Source organism: Pristiophorus japonicus, chromosome 2 (assembly GCF_044704955.1).
Source record: "Pristiophorus japonicus isolate sPriJap1 chromosome 2, sPriJap1.hap1, whole genome shotgun sequence".
NCBI lineage: Eukaryota > Metazoa > Chordata > Chondrichthyes > Pristiophoridae > Pristiophorus > Pristiophorus japonicus.
This window is the reverse complement of record NC_091978.1, coordinates 329,865,008-329,889,618: the sequence shown is the minus strand read 5'-3', so window position 1 is coordinate 329,889,618 and position 24,611 is coordinate 329,865,008. Positions and strand designations below refer to the sequence as shown.

The following is a 24,611-nucleotide window of genomic DNA, read 5'->3' as shown; positions in this document are numbered from 1 at the left end:
GCGGAGGTTTAGCTTCAACTATAACTTGAGGTCAGAAAGTTACGGTCAAGATAATATTTACTTGATCCTGATGGACATTACTAGTTCTAGCTTTCAAATCAGCATTAATAGGAGAAATGCACAATTAACGGAGTCATTTTTCTGTTGATCTCAATACAAGAATACATGCTAAATTAAAAGTCACTGATACTAAAGTAAATTTATTTGTGAAAGGTTTCTACACCCCAGAACAGAATGCAAGGATTGCACTATAAAATCAAACAGTTCTAATTTAAATTCTTGCTTCAATAATGGCCTACTTCTCCATCTCATAAACGAACATGGGAGAAGTATTCTAGGGACTCAAATTACTAAATTAACTTGTGCACTCGATTGGCAATTAACTTCTGAAAATTCTATAGTACCTGTACTGCAATTAACTTTGTACTTAAGGCGATGCCGTAAAGGGAAAACAAACGATTACCTAGTTTAAAGCACGTGAGCAATGAGAGGTTGAAGAACCTGGGATTGTTTATGCTGGAGAAGGCTTATGGGAGATTTTATTGAAAGTTCGAGAATAGATCTATGGAATCCCAATAATACGTCTGAGGCTTCTACAAACTTTGAAACCAGAGGATTCGGCCATAGGTTTAGAAGACGGAATCTCACAGGCAATTTAAATTTAACTATTTTACACAGAGGGTGGTGAATGCTTGGTGTGGAAACAGGTAGTAGGAAAAAGTTTAAGGGAAAACTGGTCAGAAATGAGAGCACGAGTGAATGAGAGGTAGCTGTTTTTTCTATTGACTGTATTCTTTTGATCTGTACTTTCCTATGCTCCTAACTGATGCTTGATTCTAGCACATTCCGTCAATTATCAAAATATTGTTCTATAGTATCAAAATTCTCCAATGGTACAATGATAGGAGAGATTTCCCATTTCAGCTTTATTTTAAGAATGCAGCAAGTAAGAATTCGGTATCCCCTTAATTTTGGGCAGGGTTAAAGTTAAAATGAGCATTTTCTTGGTCCACTCTCCTAGCAATCAACTTAACAGCAGCACAGTATTACAAAAAGGGAACGAATATTGAACAGAAGGAAAATAAATGGCAGCTCCATGTTAAAATACAATGAAGCAAATTTAGATAGACTTAACTGATGGACAAAACTTCTGTTGTAAATTCTCGATAATCACAGCAAACTTTGGACCTTACGACTATTAAACAACGAGTCACTAAAACAAATCATTCCACCACCGCCTGCAATCAATATTATAAAACCTTCTGCGATTTCTTTGAAATAGAAAAAACATGCACACACAATTACAATTTTTCTACAAATGCCATGTCGTAAACAGGTCATGGCAGAATTTACTATGATCCAAATCATCAGGGACTGCATATATAGGAAGGTGGAAATTGGGAAGTAGCTAGATCAGAGGTGCTCAAACTACATCTTGTACAACTTATGTTGCCCATGAGCCCTGGTAATCTGGCCCATTAAGGTGGTTACACAATCCAGTTCTCTTTGCACTTTTTACTAGCTGATTTGTCCCATTTGAATTTTATGGGTCTGAAGGTTTGGAAAGTGGTATTGTTAGCATTTTTGGATACAATCCTAAATCAAAACACCAAGATCTTAGTATCCACAAATTTATTGTATATTGGAATTAATGGGTATTATTGATTTAAACTTTATGCATGGTCTATGAAAAAGTTTGGATATTCTTGCATTAAAAATAATTGAAGTTTTGCGAGGGATGAAACTCTTCACTCATGCCTTTACCAAAAAGTCAAGCATAAAATACTTATTAACACGAAGGATTTAGGTAGATCTTTAAAAAAGATACAAGTAAAACTAGCTTCTAAATGTGTTCACACTATTTTCCAGCATGCATTTCTGCTTTATATTTTGAAAACTACAGAAATCAAAAAAATATTTGCTATTGTGGTTTACCTTTTAGAATGTTTGATCTTGCCCAGTATTGTGTAAATTGAGTACTTGTATTACCTGCTGTTACATTAGAACTTTGTTATAAAAGCAGGTTAAATGGAAGGTATAACATTAATAGGAAAGACATTGCCATCAGTATTTAAGTGCATTAACTTTTATATTCTAACAATTTTTCTTCTAGATGTAAATTTAATTCTCCATTTTACAGTCTTCAAAAGAATATAGGCAACACTGCATCCACGTGGTAGAGGGCAAGAATCTGTACCCGCTAGGTACAGAATAGATGGCTCGGATTAATGAATCCAAGCAGACCTCAATAAAAAAGGAAACTTTATCGACTTTTAAAGTGACACAGAAAAAGCAATAATAATGGCATTACAAATAAATAAACTGAATTTAACAGATGAAAGCTCAGTATAAATTGTGCAGCCTCACAACATGCACACGGATTAACTGTAAATGTCCTGTTTGTTTGAGCTGTAGGTTTTTAATCTAATGAAATAATGCAAATTTATTTAAGTGGTAATTACAGCTTTTATTTGATCAAAACGTACAAAATGGCTACCAAAGGTACATCATATTAGAGAGCACTACGCGAGCGATTGGCTGCTGTAACAAATTACGCAGCAAAATCATGCAATGAAACAAAATCAATTATTTTGTTATATTAAGACATTAGGGTTAAAAAAAGTGGACAAATAGATGTCAAAAGGACACCTCATTTAAAGGTATTGTACAGCATAATATTTTAATGTCCTCACACAAATGCTTTCCATTTCAATGTCCTCCATGCATGCAAATTATCGAGTCAGAAAAATAAATGTAAAAAAAAATAAGCACAGCATGCTCTCAAATATCTGGGCCTCAGGCCTCTTATTATCTAGGATGACTAGACAAAAGCTCAAATCTGTCCATACCACACATTAGAAAAAACAGGGACACAGCTTTCAGGGACTGAAAGGTACAGCTGCAGCTCCTAGAACTGGCACAGTTCCAAGACGCCTGAACACGAGGCAAGAAACCGCACTCACTTTACCTTTTCAAACACTATATTACCAGGTGATTTCCACATAGGCTTTACTTTTACATCTTTACGTGACTCCAATTTTATCAGCAATGTCATTATAAAATAGCATAACAATATTACAGCTTGATGCCTCACAAATCTGTTAAACTAACTGATGAAAAATGTTCCCAATTTACAGTACATGGTAGAGCACTTTGTTTTGCTATCATAGGCAGTCCCTCGGGGTTGATGATGACTTAAAGTAAATCAGTTAAGAAAAGCGAAGTCTGACATTCAAATAAATATATAGCCAATATCAATGGAGATTAACATCTTAAAGCATTTTGTTTTGGAATTTAAAAAAAAATAAAATTTACCTTTCAAGTATAATAATATTGAAAAATGTGAATTATGAAGTACAATATAAAACAGAAATGCATACTTGAATAAAGCAGCTAATAAACCATATTACTGAAGATTACAGAGATGTGTGAGGCCATGATGGGATTTAAAGACCAGGATGAGAGATTTAAGTGAGGTGCTGGGGGACTGGGAGCAGAGAGAACGAGCGAGCGCCAGAGAGCGAGACAGAGTGCGCCAGAGGAATTTTTTTTGTGGCAGTTCCCAACAGCTAGCTCAGTGATAATAAAAGGTAACTTGGGGGGGGGCGGGAGAACAGAATAGGGAAAATCAGCCCTCAAACTGTCTCACTCACCAAGGTGCCCAGTTAAGAACAGCAACCAGCAAAAAGTGTTGCAGTTGGAGCACTCGGTGGGATAAAGAGGTAAAATTAAGTTTATTCAAAAAATGGTAATGTTATTTAGTACATCTAGCAGTTTGAGCTAATGCTATCCGTTAAAAGTTTAATTTGCGCATGCATCATAGAATATTTATCAATGTATTAGCATTTTAGCTTTTTTTTTGCTAAATCCTAAACTTGTACTCAATACTGATGGTTGATGGAATATTGCCCAGGTGCATCCTATCAACAAGAAAAATTTAGCGCAGCTGTTAACTGTCCCACCAGAAGCTTCCAATCATCAAAATGATCATCATAGGCACCCTTGGAATCAAGAAAGACTTGCTTCCACTCTAAAAATATATGAGTCCTTAGGTGGCTGAACGGCCCAATACGAGAACCACAGTCCCTGTCACAGGTGGGACAGATAGTCGTTGAGGGAATGGGTGGGTGGGACTGGTTTGTCGCACGTTCTTTCCGCTGCCTGCGCTTGATTTCTGCATGCTCTCGGCGATGAGACTAGAGGTGCTCAGCAGCCTCCTTGATGCACTTCCTCCACTTAGGGTGGTCTTTGCCCAAGGACTCCCAGGTGTCAGTGGGGATGTTGCACTTTATCAGGGAGGGTGTCCTTGTAACGTTTCCTCTGCCCACCTTTGGCTCGTTTGCCGTGAAGGAGTTCCTAGTAGAGAGCTTGCTTTGGAAGTCCCGTGTCTGGCATGCGAACAATGTGGCCTGCCCAGCGGAGCTGATCATGTGTGGTCAGTGCTTCAATGCTGGGGATGGTGGCCTGGTCGAGGACACTAACATTGGTATGTCTGTCCTCCCAGGGGATTTGCAGGATCTTGCGGAGACATCGTTGGTGGTATTTCTCCAGCGACTTGAGGTCTACTGTTAATGGTCCATATCTCTGAGCCATACAGGAGGGCGGGTATTACTACAGCCCTGTAGATCATGAGCTTGGTGGCAGATTTGAGGGCCTGGTCTTCAAACACTCTTTTCCTTAGGCAGCCAAAGGCTGCACTGGCGCACTGGAAGCAGTGTTGAATCTTGTCGTCAATGTCTGCTCTTGTTGATAAGAGGCTCCCAAGACTTTGGGGGGGGGGGGGGGGGGGGGTTGGGGGGCAGTGCTGTGCAGCGGGGACAGGTTGGTGGAAAACCCTTGTCTTACGGATGTTTAGCGCAAGGCCTGTGCTTTTGTACGCCTCAGTAAAAATGTTGACTATGACTTGGAGTTCAGCCTTTCAGTGCGCAGAAATGATGGAAAGAGCCAATAGTACCATTAAAAAAAGATACCCACTCACCAACTTTCCAACACATTCTAAAGAAGCAAAAAAGTTCTTGCATTTATATAGTGCCTTTCACACCCTCGGAACATCCCAAAGCCCTTTCCAGCTAATTAAGTATTTTTGAAGTGTAGTCCATGTTATATTGTAGGAACCGCGGTAGCCAATTTGCACGGTGGAAATTGTTTTTTTAAATAATAGTGATGGTTGAGGGATAAATATTGGCCAGAACACCAGGCGAACTCTCTTGCTCTTCTTCCAAGTGCCATGGGATCCTTTAATTCCACCTGAGGGGGAAGATGGGACCACTTCAACATTTCATTCGAAAGACGGCACCCGATAGTGCAGCCCTCCCTCAGTACTGCACTGGGAATTTCAGGCTAGGATAATGGGCTCAAGTTTCTGGATTGGGGCTTGAACCCACAATCTTCTGACTCAGAGAGGAGTCATTGAGCCACAGTCAACCCAAAAGGTAGCGACTCCTGCAGGAAAATGAGAAGGAATGGGTTCTCTTGTCTCCCACTCCACCCCTCACTGGTTTGATCGGCAAGTAGTCGAGTGATACCTGCCTGGAAGACTCACTATCCTTGATCCACGCCAAAAGCTCGAAATAGACCAGTTGAGCAAGGTGGCTTGCGTCTGTGCTGTAAATTCTATATAATTCCATTAGTTAGCTGATCCGAGCCAGGGAATCAGTCAGATCTCCACAGGGCTCACTGTTGCTTTTGGGGGTGGGAGGAGGAGGAGGAGGAAGGAAGGAGGGTTAAGAGAGCCAGGATTTCCTTTCCTGGTCACTATCCTGAATCTTTCTCCTCAACCACCCTCCCTCCCCCCAAAAAAAACTGGAAACTGCAAGGACTGCTGCTGTGACTTTCATTCCCGCGAGAGAACAGCTCGTGCCAACACTTGCTATCTGAATTTGCACGAAGAATGGGGAGAGATACCAGAGGATAGCTTGCACCCGACACTCCAGCAATGAGTGGGCACGTCAGAGGAGGGGGGGGGGGGGGGCAGAGAAAGAGAGGGAGAAACAAACAATCACAAAGACTGCAGCAGTTCAAGATGACGACCCACCAATAGTCATAGGACAGCTAAGGGTGGGCAATAAATGTGGCCATGCCACCATCACCCACATCCCACGAAAACACAGACTCTTGGCATCAAGTGCCAATAAACACTCGTTTTACAAATATGTGAAATTCAGAGTAAAAATCCATTCCAGGCTGATCAAACAATATGTCTGAACCACAAACCCATTGCACATAACCGATCTTTTTTCATTTCCCCATATAAGCCAACCTTAACAAGACTGCTACTATTCCAACTTATAAGAGTTTTGTCCACCACCCACAACCCTCAAGAGTCAAGTTTGGCCACTGCACACTAAACCTTTTGGGCTAGAGAGAGAGGCAACTTGCTTTTCATTTCCATTAACATTTTAAATAAAAGGATGATCTTCCATGTGTCAACTGGCTCCCTTCCAATAGAATTCCAATTTAATTTTTTTCAATTTTACTTCAACTCTATTTAAAGGCATATAAAATGGTACACATACAATTTTACAGAACCCCAAATTAACTACAATCAGAAGTATTAATAGTGTTAGAAAAATTAAAACTTAGTTCCATTTTAATGACATGTTGGAAGGATGCTGCTTTCATTGGGTAGCCATAGTTTTAACTTTGGTCTGCCTCTATGGCTTCACTAATTCCCAATCCAATTCCACACCATACTGGACATTTCTCCAGTTCATTGCCTGCCTATATCTTTGCAACGCACAGCTGCCCAGTCATGCCTAAATACTGCACTGAATATAATGGGGTGTGACGTTCTGCTCTTGCAGCATTAACGTTATAAAATCCAAATATATTACATCTACTACATTAATTACCCTTGTCTACTCTTATTTCTTCCAAGAATTCAATAAGGTTGGTCAAGCAAGATTCCATTATCTTTCCTACCACTGACGTTAAGCTAGCTGGTTTATACTTCCCTGGATTTGTTCTAGCTCCTATTTTAAAAACCTTAAGTGGCTTCCTGAATTTGTATTGTTTGGGTGGGGGGGGGGGGGTAGGAAGAGGGAAAGAAAGGAAAAGATAAAAGATCAAAGTCCCCAAGGGATTCTCAAAATTCTTTCTAGAGGCTCCAATGTAGCAACAACTTATATAGTGCTTTTAAAGGGTAAAAAGCACCAATGCTCTTAACAGCATCTGAAGCAGATGAGGCAGTCACGGAGAAATAACACTGAGTAATGCATCTAAATATTTAAAAGCAGTGGTGGAAAGAATATTTACAATTTTGCACACATGTGCTATCACGCCTTTCAACGGGTGCTATACTTGAAAGGGTGGACTCAGAGCATCACATCTCCAAACCATTATATGTCTGGTGGGCAAAGATTTGTTATTGGGTACTTGCAGTTAAATGGTTATTTTAGCTATCAGACTGATGAACTGTATCAACTGATTTCTTTATTGTTGGCTACAGTACACACAGGGTTAATACTGGCATCTTAGTTGTTTCTGCAAAGTACACGAATATACATTATGGGGCAGTTTCAGACAGCCAAAAAGGGAGTTGAATATGCCAATATCGACAGAATACAGACTCTGATGATGTTTTGTGACATAGTGCCAGCCATCGCATGTGTTCAAAAAACTTGGCAGCCAATCTATGTAATTAAGTGCTAATTTGTTAATATGTACTGCTGTGACAGAGTTTTGAAATGATGAAACAAACTGGTCAGGTCATTTGGTGCAAATCAAAGAATCAAGCATAGGCCGGAGACATGCGTGATGGGGTAATGCCCATGATTGGCCATCATCCTTTGATTGACAGCGCTGATCACCAGAGAAACTGGGCTAGTTTGACTCCATGACAACATTTCACCACGTAAGGAGTAACCATTTCATGGTCCAGATTTATAGAGAGTGCAGGAGAAACATTTTTGTTTTAATACATGATGGATAGCAAAATTTGTAAGTTAATGTTAATGCTCTTTTGCACTGCTCACTTTTATTTACGATGTGAAATAAATCACCGTGGTTTATAGCTTTGGTCTATATTCAATCTGCCTACCAGTGTATTCAATCTATCTATCTGGCAGCAGGTGAGCCACTCCGATAAGCTGGCATACAGTAGTATGGAATTCTCTATTCAATCTCTGGGTCTTACTATTGTTTACCAATTCATTGCGCAGGTGAAGGCACACTCCACATTCCACATTCCGGGGCACTTAAGGGAATGGTTAATGTCAAATTTTGTTTGATCATGCTCCTTGGGACATTTTACTACATTAAAAGAAAAGACATGATTTATATGGCGCCTTTCACAATCCTGGACGTCTCAAAGCACTTTACAGCCAATTAAGTACTTCTAATGTTATATATTAAAGACATTATATAAATGCAAGTTGTTTTTGACACTGACACCAAATCAGAACAGCGTAACATCCAAAATTATAACAAGGGATACTACTCCTTCAACATTCTGCACAAGGTTGTAGTGCTCCAATAAATCAATATTTTTGTCTTTGATTACATATATCAAACTCTCAAAATCCAACTCTGCACCCTGCAGGGACACAGGAGTGACTTTGGACTGCCAGAGCAATTCACTGATTGACAGGAATTAGAATCAATCCTTCAGATCAAGATTTCTCAGATACGAACTTGCATGGAATAAAGCTCATTAAAGCCCTACCAGGATACAACAGCAGTTATCTTTTTGCTAAGTCAACATTTCCTGATTTATCCAGTCAGCATGGAGTAAAACATTGACAATAATATCTGCAGCAAGTGTTAAACTTCTACATCAACTCCGCTGCTGGCCTAGTGGATAAAGGGAATACTCAGTATAGTACTAAGCCGCACAGATCAGAAAGGTCCTAGGTTTGATTTCCTTTTGCTGACCTCAGCTAAAACAATTGAGGCATAATTAACTTTGATGCCCATGGACTATAGAGGGGGTTAAAAAAAAAACACAGCCGGGGTTCCTTTCCCAATTGCTGGAAGGTGCCACGAATGGTCATTGAAGGAGAAGAGGGTCCAACTTAGCTCTGATACACTTTGTAGTCAAAATTGCCACCTGACATCCACTGTCCAAAATCTAAACAAACAATCTCTAGGGTGAGGTACAGTGGGTTAGCCAGCATGCATGGACCCATACCCCACCTTTTTAAAAGTTGGAAAGGCAATGTTAAACCGCATTGGAATTGTGGTATTTCTTCTCTCCCACAAGTACTTTTGCTCCAAATATGAAACATTGTAGTGCAATTCCCATGAGAAAAGATGCCAGCAATACAACTCCACCTATTTGATTTCTTTAAACTTTGTATGCATCTATGAGTATGAACCAAATGCACAACTGGTATACCGATGTTCATGTCTCCATTTGGCCACAGATTGAGTTCTTAATCTCAAATGTGGGATGGGGGAGCATGGGGGGAGGGGGTGGGGGGAAAAACAAAGAGGGTGTGAAGGCACAGCAAAGGTTAGCCAATTCCCAACAGCGAGGGAAAAAAATAAAAGCTGAGGGCAACTCACCCTGGGATGCTCTTGCACACCTCCTAGCAACTGGTTAGAGCAGCTTTGGCAGAGGCCTGGGAGCAGGTCGCCTGCCCGCCCTCTCGGCAGGGGGGTGGTGCAGGGAGACCTAAAGAGGGGGGAAGAAAAATAAATTTTTAAAATAAGGTGGTGGAGAAATTTAATCTCCAGTCCAATCAAATCTCATCCCGCTTCATAACAAGCCAAACCCTCCTTAGTCCCGATGAATCTTTCTCAACTCCAAGGTTAAAGTTACACACTGCCACCAAAAAAGAACCACCCCCCTTCCATCTATTTTCTTCCCTCTCTTTCCAAGCGCATTAATTATCTTCTGGAGTACAATTCTACAGGTGCCAAACATGGTCTGGTACCTTGCCAAGCATCCATTATTCATGGGACAGCCAAGGCAGTGGATGCCGGCAGGGTACTTGACCACGCAAGTCATAAGCCCGATCCCTTCCTCGGATATTCACTTCAATGGTGCCACTGGTTAGTGATCAGCAATGGGAAACCTGTGCGACTTTCCCCTTGTAGCCAGGGATACCTAATTGGTATTAGTTCCAAACAGATTGGGAATTGTGAATAAGGTAAGTCCCCTGGTCTGTATGGTTCTCAACCTAATTTTTTAAACAACTGAGCCACTGGAGAATTGAACAAACTTTTAGCCAAAGCCATCCCACCAGACTTCAGTATAAAAACACACGACCACTGAATATGAATATTTATAAGTCTTGTGCACTTGCCTTCTAGAAACTTGCAATTTTGCTGGCTTTTACTTGGGCATGTCCGTTAATACATTCATACCCAGGAGTGTAATTCAATTCTCAAATTATACTGATCCTAAAATAGTGTTTTTGCATGCACCCATTTTCAAATCTGGAAGGCCACATAAGCTAGCTAACAAAGTATTAATTTGAAACAGGAAATGGCTGATTTACATCAAAATATAGACACAAGGGAAAATCTTGCCACTAGTGTTCCCTGGTGGTTGGCTACAAAGTGTATTGGCTGCAACCCTGAAGTAGGACATGTACCCTCTCAGCTGCAAAGGCACAACGGCAAGCATTTGGAAGCAGATATGGTTGGAAAAACAAAACATATACCAAAAAAAATTGGGTTTAGCTGCAATGCCTCCTGCTATCAAATAACCTAACGCCACTTGAGAAGGTTCACAGATAAATAAAATACTAGCTCTTTGAATAATGTGTCAGGAGCCATATGCCAGCAAAGAGTTAATGCCTTCGGGAGAGGACAGGCAAGGAAAATACTGGTGGGAAAGGGGATTATATTTAATAATTGGCCAGAAAATATGGCCACCACTGCCTCCAATCGCAAATCTAATTTGTTGTACAATGCCACCAGGGCAACATAAAGTAATAAGAACATAAGAATTAGGAACAGGAGTAGGCCATCTAGCCTGCTCCGTCATTCAACAAGATCATGGCTGATCTGGCCGCGGACTCAGCTCCACTTACCCGCCCACTCCCCGTAACCCTTAATTCCCTTATTGGTTAAAAATCTATGATTTATGATTTGAATACATTCAATGAGCTAGCCTCAACTGCTTCCTTGGGCAGAGAATTCTACAGATTCACAACCCTCTGGGAGAAGAAATTCCTTCTCAACTCGGTTTTAAATTGGCTCCCCCGTATTTTGAGGCAGTGCCCCCTAGTTCGAGTCTCCCCGACCAATGGAAACAACCTCTCTGCCTCTATCTTGTCTATCCCTTTCATTATCTTAAATGTTTCTGTAAGATCACCCCTCATCCTTCTGAACTCCAATGAGTAAAGACCCAGTCTACTCAATCTATCACAGCAAGTATGAAATTACAAGAAAGCGGAAACAATGATGCAATTATAAACCAGAATTCCTCAAACTATGTTAACAGTAAATGTAATTCAGCTACATGACATTGAACATGTTCAGTAACTTTGCAACCACTCAATAATGTGACCAGAATTTGCAAAACAAGATATTCAAACAGTAAAAAAAATGGTGTTGAAGGATATGAATGATCACATTCTTCAAAAAGGTACTTATATTTGCTATATCTGCCATTAAGATGCAAGTCAGCTTTAAACGGTAAGCCTATGCCTCCTACCATGTAAAATAAATTGTGCAGTATCAGGCATGGTCAGTTCAATATTTTATTGCAACACTGTTCACCCACCTCACTCAAATTATAAAACCCCGACTTCCTCCCATGAAACACTGCCTGCCTGCAGTCGCACTACACGTGGGACATTGAAATTTGATCAGAAATGGGGGATGGGAAGCATGCAAACTGCTCTGTAATCCTCAATGTGCTTTCATCAGCAGATTCATACACTTATAGCCATTACCTACAAAACTAAAATATTTGGCAATGGGAAAGAGTAAAGGTAATATAAATCCAACTCAAATTCACATTTGTCTTAAATTTTACAAGTCATATTATCTAAACCTTGCTCACGTTCATAGAAAGGCCACCACGTTTTCTTCCAATAGGATTATGGGTAAAGCTGCTTTGATCTTTGTTGTCTCGGTTCATGGAAATTGCTGAACCACCACAGTATTAAGAAAATAAACAAAATAGCTAACTTTCGAGTGTAAATACTGGGCTGAATCGTGGCAATGATCATGCACACAACTCTTGTCAAACTAAAAATAAAGTTTGACTGAATCCCCAGGAATAGATTTGTAGTTTCCAGACCGTCGTCCTTCCTTGCCAACCCTCGGCAACGCTGCCGTAAGCATAGCAGCAGTTCTTTCATTTAAAATTATTTAATTACGGTTAAATTTCACTCCAGACTGCTGGCACAAACAGACCACACCTCTTAATAGATTTGCTTAATCTGATGCCCATTTATGTAAATAAAATGGATGAATGACACTTACCAATATGGCAACACCATATGAAAACATGGACTGTATACAGATTTAAAGAAACAACACTTTTAGAGGCACGTGAGCTATAAACTAATCCAATTATCAGCTATTTACTTCACCAAACCCAAAGGTAGACAGTCCACGTGATTTTAAAACAGCACGTCAGATCAAGAAACTGTTCAAAGCTCATTTGTAAAATGATACATGCCAACTTTTATTTATTTTTTTTAAATGCTGATTCTCCCAAACTATTACTAAATCACAACTTCGTGACATACAAGTAGCAGACTATAAGCAATTAAACATTAACGGTTATCGCCACTTGACGGTCACCTTTTTTCCAAATAACCTCTCAGCCAGATTTTAAGTATAGATCCGGTGCACAAACCTGTCTCCTGACTGCTGACATTCACGCTGTTGGCAGTGACCATGTTTTTCTTCTTGGTCCAGGGATTGATTTTAGGAGGCGGCGCTTCGGTGAATTTTTTCTGCGATTTCTCCGGCGATTCCTTCTGGTTTTGGTCGTTTTCCTTATTCTCTGTCTCGGCGTCGGTCGCCATCTCCAGCGGGCCGCACCGCTCTCGGCCTCCGGCCTGCGGCTCTAATCTCGCCGATAGGCCGCTCTCCACGTCCTCGTCACCTCCCGAAGCAGACGGCGATGTGGAACGGTCGCGGGTCACCGGCTCTTCCTGAAAGCTGCTGCCGGACGGCTGAAGAGATGTGTCATGATCCGTGGGCTGGAGCATAGGGGACTCCACTTCAGTTGCCATCGTGCGCCGAATGGCTGCGCTGGTCTGGTCTCGTGTTCACCGCTTCCCCCTTTTCTCTTTTTAATAAATTGCTTTAAAAAAATCACGCTTTACTGTCAAATTAAATTAAAATATAAAATGGGCAATAAAAAAAATTAAGTGATGTGGAGCTGCACCTTCACCACTTAAATCCCACGGTCACTGGGGTTAAAAGACAGTAAGCAAAATTTAGCGAGTGCCCCTCCCGCACCCCGAACAAGGACAAACTCAAGGCGATTTAAAAATGGAGATGGGGAGGGTAAAGAGAAAGAAATATACGCACAGCCCGGTGTGCAAAGCAAACAGCTGTTCTACTGTTGCAACTATGTGCAGAAGGGGGTGCAGAATATATATTGTAAGGTAATAAATATACTCGTTCTCGAGAACGGTCTAGACGATATAATGACCACGCGTCCTGTTGCTCACCTCCCCCGTTAGGAGGAAAAAGGTGGTTATTGCAGCGGGGTGGAGGGGGTAATATGAGCGTTTGATCAGCCGGTGAAAGCGCTGCCGCCGGCCCTGGCCCACCACGTGCGAGCAGCGCTACGCTTTGCACTGACGTGGCCGCCGCTCGCTCGCTCGCTCCGGGAGCGCTCCGCCGGCCCCAAGCCGCCGCCTGCCGCCCGGCTTCACACCATTGTTGCGACACACAACTGGTTACTGTGGAAACTGGCGTTGTTTATTGTTTGTTTTCCTTCTCCTGGACCCTGTGGAAATTTTTTTTGTAAAATTCGCGTTTAAAAAAAAACACGCAAGAGGGGTTAAAAAAATTAAACGCGAGGATTCTATAACGGTCAGTTGGGGACCGCGGCAGGCGCGGGTCAGTTCAATGCCGTGCACCAGCCCGTCGATACGGAAAGCAATGTCGACCTCCTCCCCTTAGACAGGGCCTAAAAATACACCCTCAAGTCGCTTTAAAAAAAAGGCCAAGAGGGAAAACGTGTTGTTTTTTTTTAAAAAAAAGGTCAGATGCCTCACCGGAATTTCTTTTTGAGGAAAAAAAAACCCAAACGTCTCCCTCCTGCATGGGGAATTCCAACTCGCTGGGTGAAGGAGCAACAAGCAAATTGAAAGCAGGAACCAGGAGAACACGAGTCAGAGCCAGCGCCAGCACCAGCACAATATGGTGGACCAAAAGACGAGTCGCTCCCCCTTCGAACTCGAGCGCACTGGCACTGCAACAAACGTGGTTCCACGCCAGCCTCCACTCACTCGCCTCCGTTGCTCCGATCCACAGCCTCACCCCACTCCCTCCGAGACCGCCCGGGGATCAGCCTCTTATTCCAAGGAGCACTCCAATTCTGGCTTCTACTTTTTGCTTTCCACTTTACTGTGCTCGCCAGATCGCTTCCCTACTGCCCGCTTCCATTTGCTTAAGCTGACACATGCTTTCCCCCCACCATATTAATCGACAGCTTGGTCATAGCACTGCGCCTGCGTACTAGTTGCTTCGTGTGTTTTTTCCTCCTTTCCCGTCCCGGGGAAGTGGGGAGGGAGGGGGTAACGCATGCGTATCTGTTCTTTTCGCGATCGGCCGGGTGAGCACAGCTTTCCTTTCAAAACACGCCGCCGGAAGTACGCGTCCATTCTGCAGTGTGATTGATGTAAAGTGGAGCCGCATGGGCAATCGATTTAGAAGCGTAATTGTACATGCGGGCAAGAGAAATGTACTTTTGCTGTTTACAAATACCACATTTCTTATGTTTCTTATTTTAATTAAGTAAAGCAAATTGACATCATCATAGGCGGTCCCTCGAACGAGGATGGCTTGTTTCCACATGAGTTCACAGATGTTTCAATGAAGGACCCGGTATTCTAGTCCTTAGCTCCAATTGAAGGGGTCGAAGATGTCTGTGGGTGTTTTTTTTTTAACGTGTGGTGACCGTTGCATATCAGCCACCACACCTGCTTGACAGAGCTCGGATTTTATCCAGAGGGTTAACCAGGACAACGAGAGACCTGCTCTGCTGCACGGACCGAGTGTGCACACATATTGCAGTGTGGGCCGGCCTATGCTGCCCCTCTGTCCTCAGTTCTTCTGGGCCCCGTACCCTCATTTGCCGCACGTCCACCATAATCTCTTGCCGCACTTCCGCCATAATCTCTCGCCGCTCCTCCGCCACAAACATTCGCTGCACCAATGCCACAATCTCTCACCATTCCTCCGTCACAATCTCTCTCCGCTCCTCTGTCACATTCGCCGCATCTCTGCCACGATCTCTCACTGTCCTCCACCACGATCTCTCGCCGCCGCTCCGGCACAAAAACATTTGCCACACCTCCGCCACGATCTCTCACCGCTCAAATGCCCCGACCTACCCGCTCCTCCATTGTACCTGGGCCAGGCCGATGTTCCTGCCCATGCTCCAAAAGCAACCTGGGTTTTGATGACATCACCCAGTCTTTTTTTTTCAAAAATATACTTTATTCATATAAAACTTTCACAATACATTGGAAAATAGTTCAGTACCTTGCGGTCAGCAATTCCATACAATTCGTTTGGATGCTGACAGCAGTTCCATACAATGCATTAATGTACATTTCATTTCAAGGTACAGTTTAGTATAATCCATAAATCAAGTTACATGTAGTACGTTAATTAATAATTTTCTTGTGCGATGCCCCTTGGGGAAGAGTGACCACAATATGGTAGAATTCTTTATTAAGATGGAGAGTGACACAGTTAATTCAGAGACTAGGGTATTCCTGAACTTAAGGAAAGGTAACTTCGATGGTATGAGACGTGAATTGGCTAGAATAGATTGGCAAATTATACTTAGAGGGTTGATGGTGGATAGGCAATGGCAAACATTTAAAGATCACATGGATGAACTTCAACAATTGTACATTCTTGTCTGGAGTAAAATTAAAACGGGGAAGGTGGCTCAACTGTGACTAACAAGGGAAATTAAGGATAGTGTTAAATCCAAGGAAGAGGCATATAAATTGGCCAGAAAAAGCAGCAAACCTGAGGACTGGGAGAAATTTAGAATTCAGCAGAGGAGGACAAAGGGTTTAATTAGGAGGGGGAAAATAAGAGTATGAGAGGAAGCTTGCCGGGAACATTAAAAACTGACTGCAAACGCTTCCATAGATATGTGAAGAGAAAAAGATTAGTGAAGACAAACGTAGGTCCCTTGGTCAGATTCAGGTGAATTTATAATGGGGAACAAAGAAATGGCAGACCAGTTGAACAAATACTTTGGTTCTGTCTTCACAAAGGTAGACACACATAACGTTCCGGAAATACTAGGGGACCAAGGGTCTAGCGAGAAGGAGGAACTGAAGGAAATCCTTATTAGGCGGGAAATTGTGTTAGGGAAATTGATGGGATTGAAGGCTGATAAATCCCCTGGGCCTGATAGTCTACATCCCAGAGTACTTAAGGAAGTGGCCCTCGAAATAGTGGATGATCATTTTCCAACAGTCTATTGACTCTGGATCAGTTCCTAGGGACTGGAGGGTAGCTAATGTAACACCACTTTTTTAAAAAGGAGGGAGAGAGAAAACGGGTAATTACAGACCGGTTAGCCTGACATCAGTAGTGGGGAAACTGTTGGAATCAATTATTAAAGATTAAATAACAGCGCATTTGGAAAGCAGTGACAGGATCGGTCCAAATCAACATGGATTTATGCAAGGAAAATCATGCTTGACAAATCTTCTGGAATTTTTTGAGGATGTAACTAGTAGTAACAAGGGATAACCAGTGGATGTGGTGTATTTGGACTTTCAAAAGGCTTTTGACAAGGTCCCGCACAAGAGATTGGTGTGCAAAATTAAAGCACATGGTATTGGGGGTAATGTACTGACGTGGATAGAGAACTAGTTGGCAGACAGGAAGCAGAGAGTCGGGATAAACGGGTCCTTTTCAGAATGGCAGGCAGTGACTAGTGGGGTGCCGTAGGGCTCAGTGCTGGGACCCCAGCTATTTACAATATACATTAATGATTTAGATGAAGGAATTGAGTGTAATATCTCCATGTTTGCAGATGACACTAAACTGGGTGGCGGTGTGAGCTGTGAGGAGGACAATAAGAGGCTGCAGGGTGACTTGGACAGGTTAGGTGAGTGGGCAAATGCATGGCAGATGCAGTATAATGTGGGTAAATGTGAGGTTATCCACTTTGGGGCAAAAACATGAAGGCAGACTATTATTTGAATGGCGGCAGATTAGGAAAAGGGGAGGTGCAACGAGACCTGGGTGTCATGGTACATCAGTCATTGAAAGTTGGCATGCAGGTAAAGCAGGTGGTGAAGAAGGTAAATGATATGTTGGCCTTCATAGCTAGGGGTTTTGAGTATAGGAGCGGGGAGGTCTTACTGCAGTTGTACAGGGCCTTGGTGAGGCCTCACCTGGAATATTGAGTTCAGTTTTGGTCTCCAAATCTGAGGAAGGACATTCTTGCTATTGAGGGAGTGCAGCAAAGGTTCACTAGACTGATTCTTGGGATGGCAGTACTGACATATGAGGGGAGACTGGATCGACTGGACCTTTATTCACTGGAGTTTAGAAGGATGAGAGGGGATCTCATAGAAACATATAAAATTCTGACGGGACTGGACAGGTTAGATGTAGGAAGAATGTTCCCGATGTTGGAGAAGTCCAGAACCAGGGGACACAGTCTAAGGATAAGGGGTAAGCCGTTTAGGACTGAGATGAGGAAACTTCTTCACTCAGAGAGTTGTTAACCTGTGGAATTCCCTATCGCAGAGAGTTATTGATGCCAGTTCGTTGGATATATTCAAGAGAGAGTTAGATATGGCCCTTACAGCAAAAGGGATCAAGGGATATGGAGAGAAAGCAGGAAAGGGGTACTGAGGTGAATGATCAGCCATGATCTTATTGAATGGTGGGGCAGGCTCGAAGAGCCGAATGGCCTACTCCTACACCTATTTTCTATGTTTCTATGTTTCTATTACTGTGCAAATAAGGGTATTACATGGAGTAGATAAGAACAGGTTTACATTACATTCCAGTATACATTTCAATGCCGATCACGAATCACATTACATGTAGCATTATACAGATGAAAGCAGTAGACGGAATGGATGAGAATACATTTACATTTCTTTACAAGTTACTAAACAGTGCAGAGACTTTTATTATACATTGCACAACACAGGTACACGGTGCTCTATGTATACAAGCAGAGTAACAAGTACAGCCCGAGGGGGATCTGATTCCATCAGCTGGGATTCATAGCGAAGGGATTTGAGTACAGGGGCAGGGAGGTGTTACTACAGTTGTACAGGGCCTTGGTGAGGCCACACCTGGAGTATTGTGTACAGTTTTGGTCTCCTAACTTGAGGAAGGACATTCTTGCTATTGAGGGAGTGCAGCAAAGGTTCACCAGACTGATTCCCGGGATGGCGGGACTGACATATCAAGAAAGACTGGATCAACTGGGCTTGTATTCACTGGAGTTCAGAAGAATGAGAGGAGATCTCATAGAAACGTTTAAAATTCTGACGGGTTTAGACAGGTTAGATGCAGGAAGAATGTTCCCAATGTTGGGGAAGTCCAGAACCAGGGGTCACAGTATAAGGATAAGGGGTAAGCCATTTAGGACCGAGATGAGGAGAAACTTCTTCACCCAGAGAGTGGTGAACCTGTGGAATTCTCTACCACAGGAAGTTGTTGAGGCCAATTCACTAAATATATTCAAAAAGGAGTTAGATGATGTCCTTACTACTAGGGGGATCAAGGGGTATGGCGAGAAAGCAGGAATGGGGTACTAAAGTTGCATGTTCAGCCATGAACTCATTGAATGGCGGTGCAGGCTCGAAGGGCCGAATGGCCTACTCCTGCACCTATTTTCTATGTTTCTATATTTCCTGTGGCGGAAGGGCCTTAGACCGTGGCTCTTCCCCACCGTGCCTTTGCGGCGACTGCACCAACTTTTAGTGCATCCCTCAGCACGTACTCCTGGACCTTGGATTGCGCCAGTCTGCAACACTCGGTCATGGACATCTCCTTGTTCTGGAAGACCAGCAAGTTTCGGGAAGACCGAAGTGTGTCTTTCACCGAGTTGATGGCTCTCCAGTAGCAGATTATGTCTGTCTCGGTGTGTGTCCCTGGGAACAGTCCACAGAGCACAGAGTCCTGTGTTACAGAGCTGCTTGGGATGAACCTCAACAGCAACCACTGCATCTCTTCCAGACCTGCCTTGCAAAGGGGCAATCCCGAAGGAGATGGATAACAGTCTCGTCCCACCACAGCCGACTCAGGGGCAGAGTGCTGTGTCTCTGAAACCCCGGCTGTGCATGAAGTATCTGACGGGTAGGGCCCTTCTCACCGCCAACCAAGCTATGTCTTGGTGCTTGTGTGAAAGCTCTGGTGATGAGACATTCTGCCAAACGAGTTCGACAGTCTGCTCGGGGAACCGCCCGACAGGATCCATCATCTCCTTCTTCCGTAGAGCATCCAGGACCTTGCTTGCCGACCACTGCTTTATGGCCTTGTGGTCAATCACCCAGTCTTTTCTTTATTTCAAAAACATACTTTATTTATATAAAATTTTCACAATACAGTGGATGCTGACAGCAGTTCCATACAATGCACTAGCGTGCATTTCATTTCAAGGTACAGTTTAGTACATTCCGTAAATCACGTTACATGTAGTCCTGCGCAAATAAGGGTATTACATGGAGCAGTTGAGAACAGGTTTACATTACATTCCAGGATACATTTCAATACCGATCACGAATCACGTTACATGTAGCACTATGCAGATGAAAGCAGTACACAGAACGGATGGGGATACATTTATATTGCTTTACAAGTTGCTAAACAGTGCAGAGACTTTCATTATACATGGCACAACACAGGTGTTTTTCAGTACATGGTGCTCTTTGTATATAAGCAGATTAACAAGTACAGCCCGAGGGGGGTCTGATTTTATCCCCTGGGTTTACCGTGGTGGAAGGGCCTTAAACTGTGGCTCTTCCCCATCTTGCCTTTGCGGCGACTGCACCAGTCTTTAGTGCGTCCCTCAGCACGTACTCCTCGACCTTGGATTGCGCCAGTCTGCAACACTTGGCCGTGGACATCTCCTTGCTCTGGAAGACCAGCAAGTTTCGGGAAGATCAAAGTGTGTCTTTCACCGAGTTGATGCCTCTCCAGCAGCAGATGATGTCTGTCTCGGTGTGCGTCCCTGGGAACAGTCCGCAGAGCACAGAGTCCTGTGTTACACAGCTGCTTGGGATGAACCTCGACAGCAACCACTGCATCTCCTTCCAGACCTGCCTTGCAAAGGGGCAATCCCGAAAGAGATGGATGACAGTCTCGTCCGCACCACAGCTGACTCGGGGGCAGAGTGCCGTGTCTCTGAAATTCCGGCTGTGCATGAAGTATCTGACAGGTAGGGCCCTTCTCACTGCCAGCCAAGCTACGTCTTGGTGCTTGTGTGAAAGTTCTGGCGATGAGACATTCTGCCAAACGAGTTCGACAGTCTGCTCGGGGAACTGTCCGACAGGATCCATCATCTCCTTTTCTAGGGTGTCCAGGACCTTGCGTGCCGACCACTGTTTTATGGCCTTGTGGCCAAAGGTGTTTTTCTTGAAAAATTTTTCCACGAAGGACAGGTACTGAGGCATGGTCCAACTGGTTGGAGCGTTCTGCGGCAGCCTGGCCAGACCCATCCTTTGCAACACCGGGGACAGATAGAATCTCAGCACGTACAGACACTTGGTGTTTGCGTACGAAAGGTCTATGCACAGCTTGATGCAGCCGCACACAAAGGTGGCCATCAGGATGAGGGCCACGTTTGGAACGTCCTTTCCCCACTTGTCCAGAGATTTGTACATCATTTCTCTGCGGACACGGTCCATTTTCGATCTCCAGACGAAGTGGAAGATGGCTCGGGTGACTGCCATGGCACAGGAGCGAGGTATGGGCCAGACCTGCGCCACGTACAACAACAGTGAGAGCACCTCACTCCTGATGACCAGGTTCTTTCCTGCAATGGAAAGTGAGCGCAGCTTCCACCATCCCAGTTTATGTTTGGCTTTAGCGATACGCTCCTTCCAGTTTTTGACGCACGTCCCGTCCGTTCCGAACCATAGTCCCAACACCTTCAGGTAATCTGACTTCACGGTGAAGGGAATAAAGGATCGGTCAGACCAGCTTCCAAAGAACATGGCCTCGCTTTTGCTGCGATTTACCTTCGCCCCCGAGGCCAGTTCAAACTGGTCACAGATTGTGAGCAATCTGCGGACCGACTGCGAATCCGAGCAAAAGACGATGACGTCGTCCATGTACAGGGACCTGAATGCCTCCGCTGCCTGGAATTGTCACCTCCCTAATACCCGCATCCTTCCTGATGGACTCGGCAAAGGGCTCAATACAGCACACAAACAAGACAGAGGAGAGGGGACAGCCTTGCCTAACTCCAGACCTAATTAGAAAGCTTTCAGTTTCCCACCCGTTGATTAGAACTGTGCTACTGATGTCTGTGTAGAGCAGTTGGATCCAATTGCGGATACCGTCCCCAAACTCCATCTTGGAGAGCACTTCCATCAGGTACGTGAGTGATATCCTGTCAAAGGCCTTCTCCTGGTCCAAACTGATTAAACAGGTGTCCACCCTCCTGTCCTGCACGTAGGCGATCGTATCCCTGAGTAGCGTGAGGCTATCAGAGATCTTCCTGCCGGGTTCAGCGCAGGTCTGGTCCGGGTGGATCACCAGCTCCAGATTAGACTTGACCCTGTTTGCGATGACCTTCGACAGGATCTTGTCCACATTGAGCAGCGAAATGGGTCGCCAGTTTTGATTTCCTCCCTCTCCCCTTCTGCTTGTAGATGAGGGTGATGATGCCTTTCCTCATTGATTCTGACATGCTGCTGGCCAGAAGCATACTCCCATACACTTCCAGCAGGTCTGGGCCTATCCAGTCCCTTAGAGCCGAATACAACTTGTCACTTCCGGGAGTTTTACTCGTCGCGAGGGACCGGACGGTCTTTGTCAGCTCGTCCAGAGTTAGCGGGTGGTCCAGATTCTCCCGCTCACTATCGTTTAAGACCTCTAAGATAGACGAAAGGAAAGACTGGGAGGCCGCATGGTCTGTGGGCTTGACCTCGTACAGCCCGGCATCCTCAGCATGTCGGGCTGCGAAGACGTCACAGAACCATCTTCTTCCTTTAGGCTGGTGATCACAGAGCTCCCCCTGTGTACCTTTTGGAAGAAGAAACGCGAACACGTCTCATCCTGCTCGACAGAGTGGACTCTGGAGCGGAAGATAATTTTGGAGGACTCTGAGGCAAAGAGCGAGGCTTGCTGGCCCTTCACCTCTTGGAGTTCCTCCGCGACATCGATCCCCATCGGCTGCAGCAGAAGTAGGTTTTGCATACTCTTCTGGAGCTGGGACAATTCCCTGTCTCCCTCTTGCCTCCTGAACACCTCTGAGGATGAAAAACCTCTTGATGTTTGTCTTGATTATTTCCCACCAGTGCATCGGGGAATCACAGAGGGGTTTTACGGTTCTCCAACCTTTGTAATCCCTCTTGACCCTGGAAAACGTTGAGGAACTCAACAGTTTCACGTTGAGCTTCCATATCCCCTTGCCAACTTTCTGGTCTTGCTGTGGAAGGCAGTCAGCAGTAGGAGGCAGTGGTCGGAGAAGAACACCAGCGTGATGTCGGTGGATCTGACTTTGAGCGTGTGGGACACAAACAGGAAGTCTATTGTGGAACGGACGGACCCGTCTGGTCTCGACCAGGTGTATCTGCGCAGTGCTCCGTCTGCAGGGTTGCTGAAGACGTCGCACAGCTTGGCATCTTTTACCATGTCCAGCAGGAGTTTGGGTGTGGTGTCCAGTTTGCTGTCGGCTCTGCTGGATCGTCCAGCCGCATCGATGATACAGTTGAAATCACTGCCCAGAACGACCGGTCTGGATGTTGCCAGCAGCACTGGGAGCTACTGGAGGAGGGCCAGCCGCTCGCTTCTGAGAGGCGAGGCATACACGTTAATTAGCCTTAGAGGAATATTTTTATACAGTACATCTGCTACGAGGAGACGGCCGCCCACCACCTCAACTTCGGTGATCGTGAAGTGGCCTCCCCGCAGCAGAATGCCCAGGCCAGAGGAACGGCAATCGTTGCCTCCTGACCAGATGGATGGTCCGTGGGACCACCATTGCGACCACTGCTGGTAACTGCTGAAGCCACCCTCCTACAAGAACAGCAGGTCTGCCTTGACCTTGGCAAGGTACCCCAAGGTGGAAACACATCGCGTAGTTGGCTTAATGCTACGCACGTTAATGGATGCAATCTTTAAACCCATTTTTAAATTGGTGATTACAATTCAAACATTACATTGCAAACACAGTCCTTTGGCCCTGTGGCCTGTTCCCGCATACATAGGTTAGCTTTAAACTCTTCTACTGCACCTTGGCCAGTGGGCGACTGCACTTCGAAGCTGTTGCACACTTATAGCAACTCGCACCGGAAGCTGCAGTGGTATGCTCTTTTATCCTCCCAACCTGCGATGGTGTTCTCTCGCAGGTCAGGGTGGCCCACAATGTTCCAGGGGTCCGTGGTGCTCTTTTAACATCCCAACCTGCGGTAGTGTCTGCGCGCAGGTCGGGGTGGCCCACAATGTTCCAAATTGACAAGCCTCCAGCTCAATCACATCTTTTAAAAATATGATTTGAATTGCGACTACTTTTCTGCCAACCGACTTCATACAATTCGTCACGCAGCTTCGATGAGCGTGTTCATATCCTTCAGTTTCATTGCAAAATTGGGACCATTAATTAAAGGAACTTGTTTCCGCTGGAAAGTTCATTTTATAAACAGTTGTACCATGGGTCATTTTATGTGGCAGTAATCGTATTTCATAGAATAGAATTTTACAACACAGTTACTTGCAATCAGTTGTGCCTATACCACCTACAAAACAGACCATGGCTTGGAATTTCCTGTATATTTGTACCGAGACACAAGTGATCAGGGCACAAATCAAAAATGTAGCCTAAAAGATTGCAGCATTTAATACGCTCGAATCTTATTGATTTTTTACTATTGCCTATCGATCTCTGCCTGACTGCATCTCAGACCATTAAATGGCCCCACCCCCAAGTTAGAGCCTTGCTTTAAGAAGTTCTCTTCAAATTACAACTAGATTTCTTGTGCAGTCCCACAGAGTCGAGGATGACTAATATGAGGTCTAAGGTGACTAATGAATCCTATGAGGGATATACAGATTCTGTCACAGGTGGTGGTTGAAGGGACGGGTGGATGGGGTGCTTGGTTTGTCGTACACTCCTTCCGCTGTTTGTACTTGACTTCCGCATGCTCCCGGCAGGGACTCTTAAGTGTTCAGTGCCGTCTCAATTGCTTCTCCTCCACTTTGAGCGGTCCTGGGCCAGAGATTCCCAAGAATCAGTGGGAATGTTAAATTTTTTTCAAGGAGGCTTTGAGTGTGTCCTTGAAGCATTTTCTCCATCCTCC

At 44.3% G+C, this 24,611-nt stretch overlaps 1 protein-coding gene across 5 annotated transcripts in view; it reads right to left on the bottom strand.

Moving 5' to 3' along the window:
• Positions 1–14,607, bottom strand: part of LOC139248186 (la-related protein 1B-like) — a 105,322-nt gene extending 90,715 nt beyond the window's left edge. For 2 of the 5 annotated variants that reach the window (XR_011591008.1, XM_070871962.1), the window contains exon 1: positions 12,761–14,607. Coding sequence is in view for 4 of the 5 variants with exons in the window: in XM_070871962.1 (XP_070728063.1) it covers positions 12,761–13,142 (382 nt within the window). In the remaining variant the exon portion in view is untranslated. The remainder of the gene's footprint in view (positions 1–12,760) is intronic. The other 3 variants (XM_070871928.1, XM_070871936.1, XM_070871943.1) reach the window with 3 other exon arrangements.
• Positions 14,608–24,611: the final 10,004 nt, after the last annotated feature.